The following is a 21,932-nucleotide window of genomic DNA, read 5'->3' on the forward strand; positions in this document are numbered from 1 at the left end:
TTCGTTAAATTAACAATTACGTTAATTATTATTGATTATATTATTAAAAATAATAAACTTTAATAATATAATTAATAGTGTAATTAATTAAGTAATTATTATTATTATCATCATTATCATTATCATTATTATTATAGAATGAAAATGACACAAATGTCCTTAACCATTATCTTTAAAAAAAGAAAAATAAGGGTAAAATGGACATTGCACCATTTGGTGCAAAATGGTGCAACATGAATAGTGTTGCACCATATTTGGTGCAATACTATTCATTACACCATTTTTTGCACCAAAATTTGGTGCAATGGTGCAATGGTTGGAGGAAGTTTGCACCAAATTTTGGTGCAATTTGATGCAATGGTGCAAGGGTTGGAGTTGCCCTAAGGTAAGCAGATAGCATGTGAGTGTAAAACAACATTAACTACACCTTGGTTAGTATTTAAAAATGTGGGCCCCGTTGGAATTCTTAAATTCCGAAGTTTGCGTACCAGAGGGGCATTAATGGAATTTCAACAACTTAATCAACTTTTTAATTGTTCTTAAATTTAATTAGTAATTACCTAATATTATTCATCTGGCGTCAGACAAATCCCAAACAACGTGGGAGAGTCGTAAGTCTCTCTCTCTCTCTCTCTCTCTCTCTCATATTCTAATTTTTTCTTCTTTAAATACGTTTCTTTTCCCATTTTATTATAATTATTATTTTTTTATTTGGAGCGGTGAATGTACAAAGCTCATTCTGTTGTCAGATCTTTATTTGTTCTATTTTCGATCAGAACATTTCAAGAAAATCAAGTACTGTAAATAACAAGTGGGAGATCTATTGTTTGTAGAAGTAATCAATTTGAAGTGAATTTTTTCATTCTTTAAGTGGAGGAGGCAGTGTTGGTTTGATCCACTACTTGTGAACATTGTTGGTTTCTTGAGGATTTGATGGCTGATTAATTAAGCACTGGAGATTCTGATCCGTTTGAAGTTATTTTGAAAATGGTATAGAATTTCTATTTAACTTTTTTCTGTTGATGCTTAATCTTCATATTTGATAGCTTGAGATACGTTGATCTGTGGTTAATTCAATAAAGATTTATTCTTTTTCATTGTTTTAAACGATGATGGATTTCTTTATGAATTAACGTGAATGTGTATTTCTTTTACTACCAATATTAACTTATAATCGTTTATTTCGAACGTTAATAGTCGTGGTATATGAATTTTATGAAGTAATTTCTGTCTGGTGGCCTTTTGGGTGTGGGTGGGGATGGGGAAATGGAGGGGTGGATCCCTGGTTTTAAGTTGCAACTAAAAGGTTTGACTTCAATTTACTTGAAGAGCAGACAATGTACTAGAATGCAGTAATTACTGAATTTGTCGGATGATTGCCCGAAGTCAACTTTTCATGTCATTTAGTGTTGAAGATAGTATCTGAATGATATACTTTTGGCTTGATCTAATGCTTAAATTTTAGATGAAGTGATTTAACATTTATAACTGATATATGAATAATTGCTCACAATTTTATGGTTGATTGTGGAAAGATTTTCTTAGCATTGGTGCTAGTTTAAAAATTCTATAAGTTTCGGTGTCATCCCCTCAATTTGAGACTCGGGGAACTTTTTCTCCCTATTGGTAGTGGTGAGGATCAGCATCCAACTGAAATTGAATATGTATATGGTTAATTTATAAAAATTTTACGCACGAAGGAAAAAAAATAAATTTATCATTGTTTTCTCTCTTAGTGTTCTTTGATTCTTTATTCTATGAAAAATTGCTTTCTTGTGATCTCTGGCAAAATTGCCCCGGACTGAAGCATTGGTAGCCATGCTAATTATAAAGAAAACTTATGCATGTGCATAGATTTCAAACTAGCATGTCTTCCTAAAGATTGTGTGGGTGAAAAAAAGGGGAGAGAAAAATTTAAATTAATTTGATGAGATTTAATGGGGGTCAAACAGGGGCTAAGTGAATTAAAAAATGATATTTTTGGAGAATACGCAGTTAAAACGTAGGGAAAAAATTATGGGTCCATGTACAAAATTGGAAAATATGTGGTTGAAAATGAGTTTGAGAAAAAATGATTTTCATAAGTTGTGCCAAATAAACTATATAATTTTTATAGCCCGGTTAATAGTCAATGGGTGATTTTAAATCTGCAAATAATGTAACTGGCAACTTGTAGTCTGGACTTCCCTGGACTTACTGTATCATTTTATTCTATCCTTGCCATTCTGGAAATTGCTCTTCATTACTCCATATTGAATACTGGTCACTGGAATTTTGTAGGTTGCTTCAGTCAGTGTAGGGGTTGGGTCTCTTGTTTGGGTGGAGGATGCTGATGAAGCCTGGATTGATGGGGAGGTTGTGGCGGTCAATGGTGAAGACATCAAGGTCCTTTCTACATCAGGGAAGACGGTAAGTTGTCATCGGAAGTTAAATACTTAATACTTTTTTTACCTTCCATTTTCTATTTCTCTTGTAGAAATCTTCGAATTCATTTTATTGTAATTGTGAGAGAGAGACATGGAAAATGTCTCTTTGCATTAGTTATTCCCATGATATGTTCTTTTAGTTTTATTGTCCTTTTAATTAAACGTAGCCCTTAATGGTTGAATGAATTTAGGACCCTTCTAATATTTCTACTAAGATTTTCTACAGGTTGTTGTTAAGTCATCCAATGTCTATCCCAAAGATGCCGAAGCCCCACCATGTGGGGTGGATGACATGACAAAGTTGGCATATTTGCATGAACCTGGAGCTCTACACAATTTAAAATCTAGATATGATATCAATGAAATTTATGTAAGTTTCACAATATCTTATATATTTTCAAGGAAATTTTCCTTCTCATTCTTCTCTCATGGAATAACCTAGATAATTTTATAAACTCTTTGACTTGGATGTGTTTGCAGACATATACAGGAAATATATTAATAGCTGTGAACCCCTTTCAAAAATTGCCTCATCTATATGATAGCCATATGATGGCGCAATATAAAGGAGCTGGCTTTGGTGAGCTAAGTCCACACCCATTTGCTGTTGCAGATGCTGCATATAGGCATGTATTTACTTTAGGTTGACTGTTTGTGTTTATGCATATTACACAGCTAATTAAGGGATCGTTTTGTGGCCACAGACTCATGATGAATGAAGGAATAAGTCAATCTATTTTGGTTAGTGGCGAGAGTGGGGCCGGTAAAACTGAAAGCACAAAATTGCTCATGCGTTATCTTGCTTACATGGGTGGACGATCTGCAACTGAAGGAAGGACCGTGGAACAAAAAGTTCTTGAGGTAATAAATTTTGCTTTTTAGTTGGTGCACGAGCATAGATTAGAAGCATTATTCTGGTAATTCGAGTATCTTACCTTCAGTTCACATATTATGTTACGTGTTCTGTCATTGTAGTCAAATCCTGTTCTGGAAGCGTTTGGTAATGCAAAAACTGTGAGGAATAATAATTCAAGGTATGGAAATTCAGCATTTGCAGTATGATATAGGATTTGTTGCAACCATTATCTTATAAATTCATTTTGTTATATTCCATCAACTAATATTTACGTGCCAAAACAATTGCAGCCGTTTTGGCAAGTTCGTTGAGCTTCAATTTGATCAAAGGGGTAGGATTTCTGGGGCTGCTATCAGAACTTATTTGCTTGAGAGATCTCGTGTTTGTCAAGTGTCTGATCCTGAGAGAAACTACCATTGTTTCTACATGCTCTGTGCTGCACCACCTGAGGTGATTGGTTTCCATTCCATTTTCTATCTTTATCCTTTTACTGAATTTTCACATTCGATCTTCTCACGTAGATGCTCCCATTCACTAGAGATGAGATCCTAGTAGGACACATTCTAAGAGGGTGAGGTAGACCAAAATTAACTAGGTCCCTTGAGATTGGGAAGGATCTATTGCATTTGATGTTTGAATAGATCAAAATTAACTAGGTCCCTTGATATTGGGAAGGATCTATTGCATTTGATGTTTGAATAGATGTAGTGATTAAGTACTCATGTAGCAGACCCTTTATTTGGAATAAAACTTAGGTTGTTCTTGTTGATCATCTCCTCTCAGAAAGCTGAATTTCCTTGATATGATGAATTTTTTAGTTGATTTGTCATAAAAGGGAATGAGAAACTGGTTTTCTATTACATTCTACACGCATTATTCTTAATCTCTAGAAGTAATAGAATTTCCGTTAATTTTCTATTCTATCTAATCAGTGATTGATATTAAGCAATGCATTAACATGCCAATTATATATCTCAAGGCAGTTTCCCACATCAAAGTTTTTATTGCTTGGTTGCAAAACTTGTTGATGAAGATTGCTTTGTCTTCTTTATTTACTCACATCTACCATCCCTGCAGTAACCCCAGATTCCTTCTGAATTCTCTCTGTTGCTACTGCTCTATATAGCAGATTGACTGCTAATCGAATTATAAAGACGTTCACGCCGTTCTCATTTTTTAGTCTTAAACATATATTGTATCCCTGTTGTTTGTACTGCTCCATGGGATTGAATTATGAGTCAAGATTCCTTCTGAATTCTCTCTGTTGCTACTGCTCAATATAGCAGATTGACTGCTAATCGAATTATAAAGACGTTCACGCCGTTCTCATTTTTTAGTCTTAAACATATATTGTATCCCTGTTGTTTGTACTGCTCCATGGGATTGAATTATGAGTTTCTCCGTTGATGTCTACTTGGTATCATGTCCAAGTATTAGGTCAACACTTCCCTCACCCAAGTCATCACATTTCTTTAATTTCTTGTCAATTTATTTTGAAAAATCTTTATTTATGCACCCTCTTATGTTTACAACTTAATTCCTGATTAATCTCATTTTATTTTGCTTTTTACTTTCAGGATATTAAAAAATTTAAGTTGGGCAATCCAAGAACATTCCATTATTTAAATCAATCAAATTGCTACGAGTTAGACAGGTTTGATGAATCCAGAGAGTATATAGAAACAAAAAAAGCAATGGATACCGTGGGAATAAGTTCAGAGGAACAGGTATAAAAGACAATTGTTTTACATGCAAGAGTGTTTTCTCGCTAAATCTATTTCATCTGTTGTCTATCAGGATGCAATATTTCGAGTTATTGCTGCAATCCTCCATCTTGGAAACATTGAATTTACAAAGGGGAAGGAAATAGATTCATCCATGCCTAAAGATGAAACATCTTGGTTTCATTTAAGAACTGCAGCAGAGCTGTTCATGTAATTAGATTTTGCAAGTCCATCCATACTTAACCTGACAAGAGTAGTTGCTAATTTTTTATTCTTACTGCCTGCTAAGATTAGGAAGATTCAGCTTTTAAAAGGTCAGCATTTTGTAGGTGTGATGTAAAGGCTTTAGAGGATGCCCTCTGCAAACGTGTAATTGTCACTCGTGATGAAACCATCACCAAATGTTTAGATCCAGAAGCAGCGGCTGGAAGCAGAGATGCTTTGGCCAAAATTGTCTACTCAAGGTTGTTTGACTGGTAAGCTTCATTTTTATGCTTGAAGGAGATGTTCTTTAGTTGATGCACATTTGTGATCCAACATACAGTATTTTATCATGATTTTTTTAATTTTCATAGTTATTGCTTATCTGCAGGCTTGTGGATAAGATTAATAGTTCAATTGGTCAAGACCCTAATTCAAAATGTTTAATCGGGGTGCTGGATATTTATGGATTTGAGAGTTTCAAGACTAACAGGTGCTCAACTGGTATGCTTTGTCTTCATTGTTGACATGATCTGGTCTGTTTTACTCAGTTGCTTAAATAATTAAATATAAGTTGAATATTTAACTTTTTAATTTTCATAGTTATTGCTTATCTGCAGGCTTGTGGATAAGATTAATAGTTCAATTGGTCAAGACCCTAATTCAAAATGTTTAATCGGGGTGCTGGATATTTATGGATTTGAGAGTTTCAAGACTAACAGGTGCTTAACTGGTATGCTTTGTCTTCATTGTTGACATGATCTGGTCTGTTTTACTCAGTTGCTTAAATAATTAAATATAAGTTGAATATTATTTATGTCCTTGTATCCTGTTAATTCGTTCACATATAGGCTTTGGCAATCTTCAATGTTTGTGATATAGAGAAAGAGACAAGATAATCTTTTCATTACTTCTGTTTGGTTACATTCACTCTACGTTTTCTTTTTATCATTTTGGATTGCTCGGAGAGAAAAGGAGGAAAGCGAGTGTGTGGCAGATGGGGAGTCAACACTTGGCAAATGCATGGTGCCTTGTCTGTAAAATGACAAATTGCTCCTCTCATGTTTATACAAGGATGAAGTACAATTTCATGCTTGTCTAAAGTTTATGATGCTAATACTTTTTGTTGTTGCTTGTTGGAAAAATATGTCATTCATTATTAGTTTGATCCAGCACCAACACCTTGTTATATTTGTTATAGGACTTGAAGATCTAAAATTATGAGCATCCTTCTTGACTTCTGAAATACAAACTTATCAATACTTTTGACGTGCAAACTTTTCGGCTTTCTTTTCACGAATTTATAAATGATGAACAATTTAATTCAAATTTATGGCTTAACTTTTCCTTCTGTCATGGAGGCGATTATTTCCAACTATTTTGCTTATGGTAATCACTCTGAATACTTAATGTTGCACATTTCTACAGTTTTGAGCAATTTTGCATAAACTTGACCAATGAGAAGCTTCAGCAGCATTTTAATCAGGTTTCTTATAGATTCTTTATTCTTCCTTCATAAATATTTTCAGAACTTGTCATTATGCTAAAGTTTTGTGATGCCTATTAACTTATATGCCAGCACGTTTTTAAAATGGAGCAAGAAGAGTATACAAAAGAAGAAATTAACTGGAGCTACATTGAGTTCATTGATAATCAAGATGTTCTGGATCTCATTGAAAAGGTTGTACCATTTGTGCTTTCAATTTTCTTGGAAGTTATTTTATCCAATAGTTAATCTGTTTTCCTCTTTAATAACTGAGTATCTGTACATTCATTTTTTGTTCTAAACTCATTGAAGAAAAATAGTCCATTGTCTTATTCTGTCCATTGTTTTAAAAAGCACTTGAGGCTTATGCCTTAAGGCATGCCTCGCTGAAGCTTTCATTAAGAACCTAGAACCTTATGCTTTGAGTGCCATTTGTCGAGGTGCATGCCTCAAGACATAAAGTGGAGACGGCTTCAGTGCGCATTCTTTAATCTTTCCCTTTCTGAGGTTTTTATTAATGACCTCAACTTTCTGGGCTAGTTTTTGTATATGACAGACTGTTTATGGTTTTTGGGCTAGTTTCTTAGTCTCTTTAAATTTCCCGCTTTCTAAAGGCAGATGGGGTTTTCTGTTTCATTGTTTATAAATTTTTTTGATTGTAGATACTATTAAGACTTGGATTCATTTTAAAAGGTCAACCTTGTTAAGAGGAGTTAACCAAACCCCTATATGTTGATTAATACTTTTATATATAATCGATGTGAGATATATATGTTACAATGCCCTCACAAGATAGTGGCTCGTTTGAGAACGCCAATCTTGTAGTCCGAACACTCGTTTTACCTTTAGAAGGATCGAATTGCTCGTTTGTTTAAAGGCGTAGCCTAAACCTTATATGTTGGTTGCTTTTCTATTTAACCTATATGGGATTTTATCCCTTGCCAGAAAGTTGTGTTTTAGCAATTGTTATGATCTGGTCCACTTTTTATTGAATAATATTTATTCTTATCTATATTTTTTCTTTTGTTTTGTAATTCCTCAGAAGCCAGGTGGCATTATAGCTCTTTTGGATGAAGCTTGGTCAGTCTTTTCCTAGTTACAGGAACTTCTATTTAAAGTGCTTCAGCTTGTTTAGTAATAGAATATTTGACGACTAGCAATTTAATGGTTGCAAATGTCTTGTAGCATGTTTCCTCGATCAACTCATGAAACATTTGCTCAAAAGCTCTACCAGACATTCAAGAACCATAAACGATTCAGTAAGCCCAAATTAGCTCGTTCTGACTTCACCCTCGCTCATTATGCTGGTGATGTAAGTTTCTATCATCTCTCTATTGTCTGTATTAGGTTATACATTAAAAAATCTGTATGAACCTGAATATTGAGGAGAGTTATTGAAGAGAATGGATTATCTGAATGTTTTATATGTCAGGTAACTTATCAAACTGAGTTGTTTCTGGACAAAAACAAGGATTATGTTATCGCTGAACATCAAGCACTCTTGTGTTCTTCCAAGTGTTCCTTTGCTTCTGGTCTTTTTCCACCTTCAACTGAGGAGTCCTCCAAACAATCAAAATTTTCTTCAATTGGCTCCAGGTTTAAGGTTTGTAATTCATTTCTTTTGCTATCACCTCCCTAGCCTTTTTCCCAGTAAATTGAGATTTGAGTGTTTTTTGCAGCAACAATTGCAATCTCTGCTTGAGACTCTAAGCGCTACTGAACCTCATTATATTCGCTGTGTGAAGCCCAATAATCTTCTTAAGCCAGCTATATTTGAGAATCATAATGTACTGCAACAACTACGTTGTGGGGTAAGAAGTATATTTTTTCGTTGGTTGCACGTTTTTAATTTAGCAGCTTAGCTTCCTGAATGTGGGTTGTTCATGCTTGTTATGCATGTCCATCCAGGGTGTCATGGAAGCAATTAGGATAAGTTGTGCAGGATATCCTACGAAAAAACCGTTCTATGAATTTGTAGACCGTTTTGGCATCCTTTCTCCTGAAGTTTTAGCGGGAAGGTATGCCATTATTACCTTGTACTTCTCCCCCATGCATATATGAAGCTTATTTGATCCCTTTAATTGATTATGTTAGTACGGATGAGGTTACTGTATGCAAGAGGCTTCTGGAGAAAGTGGGACTGGAAGGTTATCAGGTAATGAATTACTTCCTTGGACAGTAGAATATGTATCTAGTATGAGCTCTTTCTGGAAACTCTATTATCAATATATTCCCCCTTAGTAATAATGATCCTATGGAAGTGTTGGATCAGTTAACCTTAATTGCTAATATCTAACATTTTGCAGTAGTTCTCTAAAAGAAGTTACTTAAACTTTCCGAATCCGCAAATTTTTCCTTTGTAGACTGTGTGAAGCAGCATTGATTTTTTATTTATTATTATTATTTTTTCAGATTGGTAAAACAAAAGTGTTTCTGAGGGCTGGTCAGCTGGCAGAGCTGGATGCGCGTCGGACTGAGGTGTTAGGAAGATCTGCTAGCATTATTCAGAGGAAAATTCGCTCTCACATGGCTCAAAAGAGTTTCATGTTGTTGCGTCAGTCAGCAATACGGATTCAATCTGTGTGCAGAGGTACTTACGTTGGTCAATATGTTTCCATATTGATGGAGGTACCCACAAATATTGAGAACTTTTTGTTGGTTTTTTTCTTTGATGTTGCAGGAGAACTTACTCGGCAAGTTTATGATGGCATGCGAAGAGAAGCTTCTTGTCTGAAGATTCAGAGAGACTTGAGAATGCACCTTGCTAGGAAAGCATACAAAGAACTGTGCTCATCTGTTGTTTCAATACAGACAGGATTGCGTGGGATGGCTGCACGTGACCTGCTTCGCTTTAGAAGGCAGACAAGGGCAGCTATTGTAATCCAGGTAAAATTAGCTCTTTGAAGAACTTAACCCCGAAGACATAAATTACTTTTTGGTATATGGTTCCCGGGCAACATAATTATTTTTTATTTTTTCTTCTAAATGCTTTATTATCTCTTGTATATATTTATATCTTAAGAGGAATATTACTTGTGCTAAACTGGAAATTTTGATGACTCACTCCTTTTACTGCAGAGTCATTGTCGGAGATTCCTAGCCCATTTTGAGTATATGAAGCTGAAGAAAGCTTCAATAACCACACAATGCGCATGGAGGGCAAGAGTTGCACGTAGAGAACTGCGCATGCTGAAGACGGTTACCCTCTCTCTCTTTCTTCCTCTCCTTCCCTTGACACCCTCCACCAATTTTCTATATCTCATCTGTGTATCTGATATCTTCCTTCAAATTCTCTGCTCCTTATGGAATTTGTCTGATAAATATTTCTTTAGTTATATTTTCCAGTTGCTATGATGTTGAAACATTTTAAATTTATGTATTTATTACCATCTTAATGTGACTATTCATTTTAAGGCATTTGAACTAAGAATTCTATTTTGCTCTCTTCTTGCCGACTTAGATGCTGGAAATGAATCAATTAAAAATTTTGGGGGGCTAAGGTGATATCTTCGTATATGATTACCAAGATGATCAGATTGTTTTAGGGTGAAAGAAATGCTTCAAAATTATTATATATTCATCAAGTTTGTTTGCATCTTGACTCAAACAACTAGATATTTTTGCAGTTACAATGAATGCTTGTAGCACTTGAGTTAAAGCAATTAGCTACTCAACTATTTTTTACCTCTTCATATAGGATTTATGGAATTGTTCAGCTATGAACCTTAAAAATCCAGTGGCTTCCTTTTCCTCTCTCTAAAAGGAGAGACTTATCCTGAAATGTGGTTGATATTAAATTTGGTTTCATGGAACGCAGGCTGCCAGAGAAACCGGAGCTCTCCAAGCTGCCAAGAATAAATTAGAGAAGCAAGTTGAAGAACTGACCTGGAGATTACAGCTGGAGAAACGAATGAGAGTAAGTAAACCTTCTGAGCTTCTTCTTTAAATTGGGACAATTTTTCATGTTGGTTTTTTAAGTAATATGATTTTGGTTTTCTTTGGCATCAGATTTTATGTGTGTTCTTAATTTTAACTATGAGATGAACATAATTTTTCCAATGGCATCATAGCAGAAAATTTTTCTGATCCTGCAAATAATAAATGCACATTCCTGTATTGGCAATAATGCTGAAAGAAACTGAAAGAAAAGAAGATAAGTTTTACAAGACAAATCAAGAACACCTATTTCCACCTCTGCCTGAAGCCTAAAAATAAAAATAGAAATTTAGAAAAGAAAGATTAAAAATTCTTGTAAATGTGGTATTCAAGTGATTTTATCTCAAACTGAGGCTAGGAAATGTAAATTTTTCACCTGGTTCATTCAGTTAGATGAAAGTGGATTTACAATGCTTTTGAAGCTAAAATTAAGAAATATTCTTTGGGTATACGTGTATTTAGTTTCCTTTTGTAGTTTCCTTCTTTTTCTTTTTTTAAATGGTTCAAGTATGAGACTTATCAGTTATCACCATATTCTACCAGCAATAGGACAAGATACGCATATCATGAGAAAAGCTTTCAAATCATTTTTATTCTTCTTAACGTATTATACTTCCAAATCCATGTGGCAGCTCTTTTTTTTATCTTTTATCATTTATTTATTTTGTCTTGTGGTCTATGCATCTACATTCAATTAATGAAGGCTGATCTAGAAGAAGCAAAAATGCAAGAAAATTCAAAATTGCAATCAGCTTTGCAAGAGCTTGGGCTTCAATTTAGAGACACCAAAGACATGCTCATGAAAGAAAGGGAAGCTGCAAAAAGTGCGGCCGCGCAAGTCCCAATAATTCAGGAGATCCCAGTTATGGACCATGAAATGACGGAGAAGCTTAATGCCGAAAACGAACAACTCAAGGTAAGCTGATTGAAATTTGGGGAGTTTTTCTGGTAAAGAGTTAATTTAACTATGTAGGAATGAAGTTACCGAATGCTTGTTTTGTTGGTGTATTCATTTTTTTGACTTACTGCAGGCATTCATTAGTTCTCTGGAAAAGAAAATAAATGAAACAGAGAAAAAATATGAAGAGGTAAACAAACTTAGTGAGGAAAGATTACAGCAGGCTATGGAGGCAGAGTCAAGGATTGTTAAGTTGAAGGCTGCTATGCATAGGTTCCGTTCTAACCTTTATGCTACCAGTAGTTATTAATGTTCAAATTGGATTTTCTTGCAATCTTTTGTGAGAACTGTTTTTTATTCTCATCTTTGATATTTTATTTTTTGTTAATTATTGTTCTTCACTATTTGCAGGCTTGAAGAAAAAATCTCGGACATGGAAATTGAAAATAAAATTCTTCGGCAGCAGACCTTGCTCCCTGCTAAAGGAGTGTCAGAACATCCTTCTGCTTTAGCAACCAAGGTGAATACTTGTCCAGAAATCCGATGGTCCATCTCTTGCATTTTCACTAAATCAGTAAAACTCACATTATTGTGTTGAAACTTATATGCAGATATTGGAAAATGGCCACCATGCCAATGAAGATATCAGAACCACTGTACTAATCTTTAATAACTACCAATTTGAATTTTGTAAGATGGGTTGGACTCTAATTCTATTATTTATGCAGGAATCACAACATACTCCAGAAAAATCTTACGAGACACCTGACAACAAACCAAAGAGACCCCCAGTTGATCGGCATGTATGGGTTTTGAGAAACTGTGGTCTGTTTCATTTGTTTTGACATAAGTTCTTGGTTGACTAAACAGAAACAACTGTAAAAATTGGTTTAGGAGGATGTTGATGCACTCGTGGATTGTGTCACGAAAGACGTGGGCTTTAGTGAAGGCAAGCCAGTTGCAGCTTTCACCATATACAAATGCCTTTTGCACTGGAAATCTTTTGAAGCTGAGAAGACAAGTGTATTTGATCGTCTCATACAGATGATGGGTTCAGCCATCGAGGTAATTGGATGACTTTTTACAAGCTCATTATTCTTCTGGATTAGGGAATCACAAAATTCATGGTCTGGTAGTTATTTAAAAAAAGGATGTAACAGCGGCCCAAAAATCAAGATTTAATAAATTCATATCTTGGGTAATAATATCATGTATACCATAAGCTAATTGTGAAGAAGATTATTTGTATTTTTGGTGGCTGTTATGTTCAAATATGTTTCCTGTGCTACATATGAAGATCCATCCAACAGACTAAAACATGGTCCACAGTACTGATTCATTCTTAGGCGGAGTCTTGCAACTAATTGATATATCTCAATTGTAAATGTAATAGGCTAAACATCGGAGTTCCTAGTGTAGATATAGTAGAGTTGATACCAAATATGCTTCTCTTCTTGCTGCTCTTCTAATATATATATATATTTTTTGGTGCACATGTGTGGGGGTGGGGGATTAACATTGGAAGCAATACATTAGAATAAACAAAAATTTTAGCAGTTAAATCATGTGTTCTCAGCCTTTGAAGCAATAATAGTTGGGTTTATGAGCGATGGAGCATGATTTTATCCTTGTCCATATGGTAGATCTGTAATTGTCTCCATCCATTGGATTTTCTAGTGATATGGGCGTTCTCAGCCTTTGAAGCAATAAGAGTTGGGTTTATGAGCGATGGAGCTTGATTTTATCCTTGTCCATATGGTAGATCTGTAATTGTCTCCATCCATGATCAGAATGCCTATTGGATTTTCTAGTGATATGGGAGAAATTTGAAGTGATGCCTCGATATAATTTCAAATGTTTGCATGGAAATTGTTAATTTGAACTATGTTGCAAATAAGTGCTTTGCCATCTCAGCCTCTGACGAGATTTTTTCTATAATTCTGCAATTTTTGCTTGACGCATGTCTCATTTATTTATGAAGTGGGTTTTTCTTTCCATATTTTTCTCTTTCTAGTAATGATTTTGGGGAGAACAATGTTTTGGTTTCAGTTTCACAGATGGTAGCCTTTCACGAATTTATTATGTTACAGCAGATAGTTAAACTTTTAGATGAAAATCATGAATTAGCTTAGTAAGCAACATTAGGAACTCTTGTTATAGATATTGTAGATGTCTAAGATGGAACTTAAACGCAGAATGAAGAAAGCAATGATCACATGGCTTATTGGCTGTCAAATACCTCTACTTTGCTGTTCTTACTTCAAAAAAGCTTGAAAGCTGCCGGCACTCCTGGTGCAACTCCAGTTCGTAAACCACCTCCGACCTCCCTATTTGGGAGAATGACAATGGTAGCGGAACTCTTTTCATGGTTTTCTTTCTTTTTTTCCCCTTCTCATGAGTACGCATATAAGTTTTCATCACCAAACTGTAATAGATTATATTATTGAAAATTGTATGCAGGGTTTTCGGTCTTCCCCTTCTTCTGTCAGTCTTGCTGCGGCAGCAGCGGCGCTTGAAACAGTGCATCAAGTTGAAGCCAAATACCCAGCTTTGCTTTTCAAGCAGCAGCTCACGGCATATGTTGAGAAAATCTATGGAATTATTCGAGACAACTTGAAGAAGGAGTTAGGATCATTGCTTGCTTTATGCATCCAGGCATGTTAAACTGTTATATTTAATTCCTTTTTAGATCGAACATCTTACATTGTGCCTGGATGGAACTTGTTAGCACTGATTTGGAAGCCATTTATATTTGGCATGTAATTTTTTTGTATTTACGATCATTCTGTGTAAATGAAAGCCTTTTATTTCTGCGTGGATGGTTCACTCTGGTGAAATTCAGGCACCGAGAAATTCAAAAGGAAGTGTGCTAAGAACTGGACGATCCTTTGGAAAAGATTCTCCAACAAATCACTGGCAGGGAATCATTGAATGCCTCAACTCTCTTCTCAGCACACTTAAAGAAAATTTTGTATGGACTTCATATATCTATGCCAGATTGTGTATACCTTATTACGTGCTATAAAATGCTAATGGTTGTTGGATTTTCCAGGTTCCTCCAGTTCTTAATCAGAGGATATTTACTCAAATATTTTCATACATAAACGTTCAACTCTTTAACAGGTCTGGGATTTTTTATTTGAAATTTTGTCCTCCTGTGCTTTTGTTATCACTGGAAGCTTAGAAATTTGATCCAAATATGCGTGGTGACTGTGCAGTCTTCTTCTGCGTCGTGAATGTTGTACATTTAGTAACGGTGAGTATGTCAAAGCCGGGTTAGCCGAGCTAGAATTGTGGTGCTGCCAAGCAAAAGAAGAGGTAAGTAATTCTTGTTTATTTTTGAATTATTTCTTCCTTACATCTTTTTCTCACATATTGCTTTCTTGAAATATTCTTGGATTACAGTATGCAGGCTCGGCTTGGGACGAACTCAAGCATATAAGACAATCTGTTGGGTTCTTGGTGAGTTCATCCTTTTCAAAGTGCCATCTTCCCTGGAATAATTAATGTATATTTATTTTAAAAGTTACTTATTTACTTAAGGTACACCTTTTAAGCTCAGCCAAACATGCTTTTTATCTCTAGCTATGTCACTCTTCCACTATCTTTAGTTTGTTCTGTTAAATTCTACCTGCAGGTTATACATCAAAAGTACAGAATATCATATGATGAGATTGTCAATGATCTGTGCCCTGTAAGTCTTCATCTCACTTCCTCTCTTGACCCCAACAACAGAAGTTTGTTAAGATAATTACATCAAACCAATATTCCAACTAAGTGTGTGCATTTGCATTAAGGTTCTCGTGGAAATTGACCACGATCGGAAGTTGTACTTGTTGAGGGATAAATCTCACATCTGTATTATACCGAAATATTAACGAACTTATAAAATTTGACTTACTCCTCTGGTACAACTTTTCTATATATGTTTACTTGAAAAATGGCCTTTTGGTTGGTTCTTTGGAATAATACTCTTGGTTGAGTGCCACATGTTATTTCTTCTTCTCATGTTGGGATTATTGGCCTTCTCAGATTCTTAGCGTCCAGCAGCTGTACAGAATATGTACTCTTTATTGGGACGACAACTACAATACTCGAAGTGTATCCCCAGAAGTAAGTATTCTGTGGCCAAATTACGCGTTTTCTACTATAATTCCTAGTAGTTCATTGTTAGTGAAAGTCCTGTTCGAAAATTCATGCCGAACTCTGAAACAGGTCATATCTAGCATGAGGGTGCTCATGACAGAGGACTCCAACAATGCCGCGAGTAGTTCATTTTTGTTGGACGATAATTCAAGGTAAATTACAATTTCATATAGAGATCTATAGAAAATCGGGAATAAAGTTCTTGCAAAATATTGCCAGTAAAAGAACTGGGAAACCGAGTGCCGGCGTAAACGATTAAAAAAATGTTGGTCACTCAACTTTCAGAGAAGTTTCATATTAGTCACCGAACGAGTTTTGTTACTCAGTCATTAAACTCTCCTCTTACAGTTACATCACTGAGTAAGCGTCTTTTAGTACAATTAGTGGATTGTCCGACACGATCATCAGAATATATGACGTGACAATCCCATTCTGTTTCTCGTTATTTATTTTTTGCCTTGTCGAAAAAGTGAATTTTTACCTTTCTATTTATGTACTGCAGCATCCCGTTCTCGATTGATGACCTTTCCAAGTCTCTCCAAGTGAAGGATTTCTTAGAAGTCAAACCTGCGACCGCACTTCTTGATAATCCGGCCTTCCAGTTTTTACACGACTGAGGTTAAGGAACCTTCATGGTTCATAGCATCTAATGTTTTGGTTCGGCTACGCCAGGGATACATTATACATTGTACATTTGTTTTCGATTTTTGCCATGGAGGTTGTCGATAAAATTCGTTCAGTGAGTTATTGCCTATGTTTTTTTCTTTTTGCCGTATTGGCAGCATTCTTACTAGGGAGTAGGGAGTAGAGTGAAGCATATTTTTATAGTATAGTAATTGGTGGATTAAAAATCCCACCAGATTTTACCATGTAGTGGCGATTTTCGACGGAAGGAATTTGTATGAAAAATATTTGGTGATGGTTTTGTACATTTTAAGGATGAAAATGGTTGCAATCTATTGGATTTATATTTTTTCTTTTTGTACAATGTGTAGTACTGTTTTAAATAATTTTAAACTTACCGAGTTTCATTCTATTTGTACATTACAGGTCGTTGTTTTGAACCCTTTTACAGCATATTCGACTGAGTTGTACTAAACATGATAATATACAAATATATTGTTCTGTATAGTGCACAAAAAAAGTATACACTATTTGTATGATTCCGATGAATGGACGATATTAATCTAACAAGTCTAAGTCGAGTATCACACTTTATATGTTAGCATTGAAATTTTATTTGACAATTATGAACCCAAAAAGAAAAAATCAACATTATTGACATGAATTGAACCAAGTGGCTAAAAGGGTCAACAATTGGATTTATTTTGGAGCAGCCTATTGGTTAAGGGGGCTTAGTCACCTGATTGAGCAAATTTTAACGTGTAATTGGTCCAAGGGTTAGATCTTTAGGCCCCCCACCAACCCCTAAGATTGACTATTATATGAAAACTTGATCAAGCTTGTTGCAGTGTCAGGGTGGGGGTTCATAGACCCTTCATAGGCTCCTCACAACTTAGACTAAATCTTTAATGGTGCGCTCGCCTAATGTCGAGACGCCACCTCGACGGGTGGCCCACACACCTGTGGGTGGTACGCCCGACAGTGACGATGCACTATCTCGATAGGTGGCCCACACACCTCGAGGGTGCGTGGTGGGCCACCAGTCGAGGTGGCACACCCTAATAGGGTAGTCGCATCACCACCACTGAAGTTTCTTTCCAACGCAGGGGGGTGGGAGCATTTTTGAGGTATTTTTTTAATGATGAGAAATCCACCTCATGTGAGAGAGTCTGTAAAGACCCTGTAAAATGGAGCCTGACAAAGTGGAAAAATCCAAACTTGACGTCATTTGTTTACCCAAAAAATAAGAACTCCTTGTATATTTCAGGCTTGTCGTCATTTTCTATACAACAAATAAAAATTTTATTTCTACATCAAATAAAAGGGAGCATAGGTAAGTCCAAGACAGTTGCTTTCATCCATATATAGCATCCACTTCTACATCTAATAAAGGCATAATTTTAAATGTCATACTCATACTCAGACTGTTGAAGAATAAAGTCGATTGCGACCAATGCAAGAAATCCAAATTATATGTATGCCCTTATTTGATTTGGCTAAAAATTAGATTTATAGTAGATTTTAATAAAGGCTAATGAAATTATGTGGTTTATAAATTGATAAAAGTTGTGGATTCTATAAATATATGATTGAAAACGAGCTTGAGAAAAAATAAATTTGAAAATTTGAGCCCAACGAGGGACATAGGTATGAGGGTATCTTATCTACATATTTTGGCTACCATGCTTTATTATCAAATTCATGCAAGAATATGTGGTCTCTATATGAGTAAGGTATGGACCATTACACATTTTCAATAAGAATGGATCAAGATTTTATCTTATCCATTGGAGTGGGATTGATAGATAGGATCGGACTATAATTTAGATGGAAAAGTCATGAACGAGATTATAAAAGACGCTTGATAAGTTGAGTTGGATATCATCGAACAAGATTAAAGAAGAGACAAATGTGATAAAATTAATCTATTGTCATGTTCAGTTTTGTCTAGCTTGACGTACCTAACATGTATAGAAAATTTCTAAAATTTTGCTAAAGAAAGGAAAATGACAACAATGTCACAACTTAGGCAACCTAATTTCTTTAGTTTAAATGTTTAATAATAGATTAACAAAATTTTAAACTTGCATCTTTCATTCATTAATCAAAAAAGGAATGAATTCAGCAAAATTGCATAATGGAAAAAATAATGTTATTTGCAGTTGTTCACAATCTCAATCGTCCTACGTGTCATATATGTGACGATTAGTGATTTGATACATAAGGCAACAAAAAACTATTACATTAGTACATCAAATCACTAACTGCAATACGTATACCATGTATGACAACTATGACAATAAGTGACTACAAATAACATTGCTCTAACGGAAATAGTCCAAATTGCATCTTTTAGTCAAAATCAATTAATTAATGGGCTAATACTAATCATGAATAAAATGCAGGTAGGTGAAGAGCATAATATTTAAACAATTAACATTATTTTTGTTTCACATGTTAGGTAGATATATTTGAATATTATAAGTACATATTCGCATAAGTATAATCTATAATCGACTATATAAATCATTTCTTTTATTCAGATCGTTTTGTTGCTAAATCTAGTGGAATAATCAAAATTAGGGGTGGGCGCGGGTCGGTTCGGTTCGGTTCTCTTTAGAACCGAACCGAACCAAACTTTTCGGGTATCTAGTAAATGGAACCGTCGGGTCCAAATATAATTATGGAACCGTTCGGGTTCGGTTCCATTCGGTTCGGTTCGGATCGGTTCGGTTCCGTTCGGTTCTGTACTATAATTAAATTTTTTAACATTTATAACAACGTTATATAAATACGACTAATGATACATTCAATAGTTTTGGAATGTCAGAGATTAGTAAACTATCTTGTTCAAATGATCGCTACGATCAAAGCTTCAGTCGGGGAAAGTCACGGCTTCGATCGGAGGTCAGAGTGTCGGCCGACGATTATATAGGTTTTGAAATATTAGATAGGCTGCGAGAGTGAGTGCGAGAGTCGAGACAACGTTATGCACTTTATTGTAGGTGTTTAGGGTTATTTAGTGGATTTGATTTGTTTGGCTAAGAAATGAAACAATAAAATGGGTAATTGGGCCAAAAATTAAAAAATTAGAAATGAAACAAATTATTGGGCCAAAAATTTGGATTTAGAAATCATTAATTTGTTAATTTGTTTAGAAAAAATTAAAATTAAAATAATTTGATTTACTCAATATAAAAAAAAAATTAGAAAGATTCGGTTCTTATTCGGTTCTTCGGTTCTTGGTCTAGAACCGAGAACCGAACCGTACCCGTCGGTTCTCAATTCAGATACCCGTTCGGGTATTTAATTTGACAAGAACCGTCGGGTTCGGATCGGTTCGGTTCGGGTTCGGTTCGGGAGATTTGCCCAGCCCTAATCAAAATATACAGATGGTGCTTGTTATATTTATATATAATTTTGATAGAATATACTTAGGTTGACCAATTTTTGGTTAAGGTTCTCGTTAAAGTCAAAATATTCCAGAGCGTAGCTCCAAACGGCTTTTCCATGTGGTCTCATGTGTTTCCACATTAGTCAATCTCTTTGCATATATCCAAGTCATGTTCCAAAAATATTATATGCATAATAGTGTAATTAGATAATAATATATTTACAACTAGATATGTCGTTAGTTAATTATACAAAAATAAGTATGCAAAAAATATCTTGCATTTGCAACGAAAAATACTCCCATAGGCATTCTTTCATAATTTTATGAGATAAAATTGAACTCTAAATAACTAAATAATAAATACGGTATCGATGAATTTTATTATTTTTATTTTATTTAGCCATCTAGTTTTATATTAGACATGAATTGATCTTGGATTGAATTAAAAAATATATATATTAAGTCAAATCAACATGTTCAAAAAGAAAAAATTCACATTTGCGAGCGTGCGCGCATGTGTAGAGAGAGAGAGAGAGAGAGAGAGAGAGGCTCTTGTTTGATTCTTTTCTTCAAAATGCACTTTTATCTCTTTAATTTTAAATCACATATTTTTTAATAAAAATAATATTACACGTAAACTCAAAATTTTTCTTTACTTTTGAACTACATATTCTCCATCAAAATATATTTTGAACAAAAAATAAGGCTCAAATATGCTCCGATTAAATTGACTAAACATATATGAGAAAGGTTGTCAAGACCGACTACCTCATTCGAGCAAACAGTCGAGCCAACAATTGAACTTGACATGAAATCGGTCAATTCTTAGGCTAATGTCTCACTTTCACTTACTTCGGAGTTAGACAATGATTAGCAAATTACTTCTGTGTACTTCGACAAGAACTTGAATTATTAAAGATATGACCTGGAATAATAATTAGAAATATGGTCGCGAATCATTGCAAAGAAATTGTGAGATAAAGATTGAAGAATCTCCGACCTTTCTTCATATTCTTTTAGGTGGCCAAACGGTTTAGATTGGACAATATTCTCGATACAAAGTGTTAATGAAGGATTTCTAAAGTACTTGCAGAATTTTAATAATTTGAACCTTGGGAATTGCTGTCAAATCTCCTATAGGTGTTGCACAGGCAGCACTTGATTGTTCCCTGTTTTTTTTTTTTCCTTTAGGAAATTACTTGAAATGTCTATTTTAGATATCCATTTGCAAAAATGTCCACTTTCACAAATCCTTGCAAAAACGTTTATTTTGAAATACTTTGGATCAAAATACCCTTGTGAACTTATGATTCCACACAAAGACAAGAAATGAACATTTTTGCAAAAGTTTTATTGGATAATAATTTTTTGACACATAACTTACCATATTTATTTCAAAAGTGCACATGTCAAATCACAATTAATGCTATTTTTCTCATTCATACAGAAACATCGAGAATTACATTTCAAGCGTAGAGAAATGTCATGTTCGGAATGAAATGTCATTCTAGCTATTTAAAATGTGTAGAACAACGTTTGAAATGTCGAGAACATTTATTATTGTGATTTGATATGTATACTTTTAAAATATAAACGAGATTCAAATATCGAGAATGACATTTGAAATGTGGATAACATCATTTTAATGTAGCTTCTCATCGAAGCTACTTATCGAAATCCATAACAAATTGAAAAAATAAAATAAATTACTTCCTTTTTTTATTAAGGGATAATAGACAGTTTAATGCTGAATTTAAAAAATTGACATTTTTCAATTGACACTCGTGAAATTAGACATTTTTGAAAATATCCCTTTTTTTCCTGCCATTATCCAATCAAAAACTGTCAACTGTAATCTGTAAAAAATTTTGGCAACACGTGGTTGGTCCATTTTCCCTTTTTTTTTTTGCGATTATTCAATCAAGAACTGTCAAACCTGATAACACTTTTCCTGTACATCTAGCATTTTTCTTGTAATTTTCACAGGAAATAGGCAGAATTTATCGGAAATGAAGATTGATGTGATGCCTTTTCTTATCATCTTGAAGGGATCAAATGCAAGAAAATGGAGTCTTGATGTAGCTACCATGCATGCACCTTGTGATTCTTGTTAGCACCTAGGATACCTAAATTAAGTACATATTTCCACAAATTTAAGTAAAAAATGAAAATGAAAATAAAAATAAAAATCTCTAGGCTATGCTCTAGTATAATTTATCTTGAAAAAATTAATTTTGCTCT

At 34.6% G+C, this 21,932-nt stretch overlaps 1 protein-coding gene across 1 annotated transcript; it reads left to right on the plus strand.

Annotated features, from left to right (window-relative positions):
* The first annotated feature begins 655 nt into the window (after positions 1-655).
* LOC111393331 (myosin-6-like) lies at positions 656-16,654 on the plus strand. The gene is made up of 39 exons (XM_023018823.1): positions 656-990; positions 2,281-2,409; positions 2,653-2,796; positions 2,907-3,052; positions 3,131-3,287; positions 3,402-3,460; positions 3,573-3,732; positions 4,860-5,009; positions 5,080-5,216; positions 5,336-5,482; positions 5,599-5,700; positions 6,636-6,693; positions 6,787-6,888; positions 7,736-7,773; positions 7,879-8,005; positions 8,126-8,296; positions 8,373-8,504; positions 8,602-8,711; positions 8,788-8,848; positions 9,106-9,283; positions 9,374-9,579; positions 9,772-9,891; positions 10,511-10,609; positions 11,333-11,545; positions 11,661-11,800; positions 11,939-12,047; positions 12,139-12,183; positions 12,256-12,330; positions 12,422-12,592; positions 13,723-13,875; positions 13,988-14,182; positions 14,370-14,498; positions 14,580-14,650; positions 14,746-14,845; positions 14,933-14,989; positions 15,165-15,221; positions 15,560-15,640; positions 15,743-15,825; positions 16,176-16,654. The coding sequence occupies exons 1-39, from the start codon at positions 988-990 to the stop codon at positions 16,288-16,290; spliced, it is 4,530 nt and encodes a 1,509-aa protein (XP_022874591.1). The 5' UTR covers positions 656-987; the 3' UTR covers positions 16,291-16,654.
* Positions 16,655-21,932: the final 5,278 nt, after the last annotated feature.

This window comes from Olea europaea, chromosome 4 (assembly GCF_002742605.1).
Source record: "Olea europaea var. sylvestris chromosome 4, O_europaea_v1, whole genome shotgun sequence".
Lineage (NCBI taxonomy): Eukaryota > Viridiplantae > Streptophyta > Magnoliopsida > Lamiales > Oleaceae > Olea > Olea europaea.

Coding starts and splice junctions, on each gene's coding strand:
- LOC111393331 (XM_023018823.1), top strand. Junction 5,010..5,079: donor GAATAAGTTCAGAGGAACAG/GTATAAAAGACA, acceptor GTTGTCTATCAG/GATGCAATATTTCGAGTTAT. Junction 5,483..5,598: donor TACTCAAGGTTGTTTGACTG/GTAAGCTTCATT, acceptor GCTTATCTGCAG/GCTTGTGGATAAGATTAATA.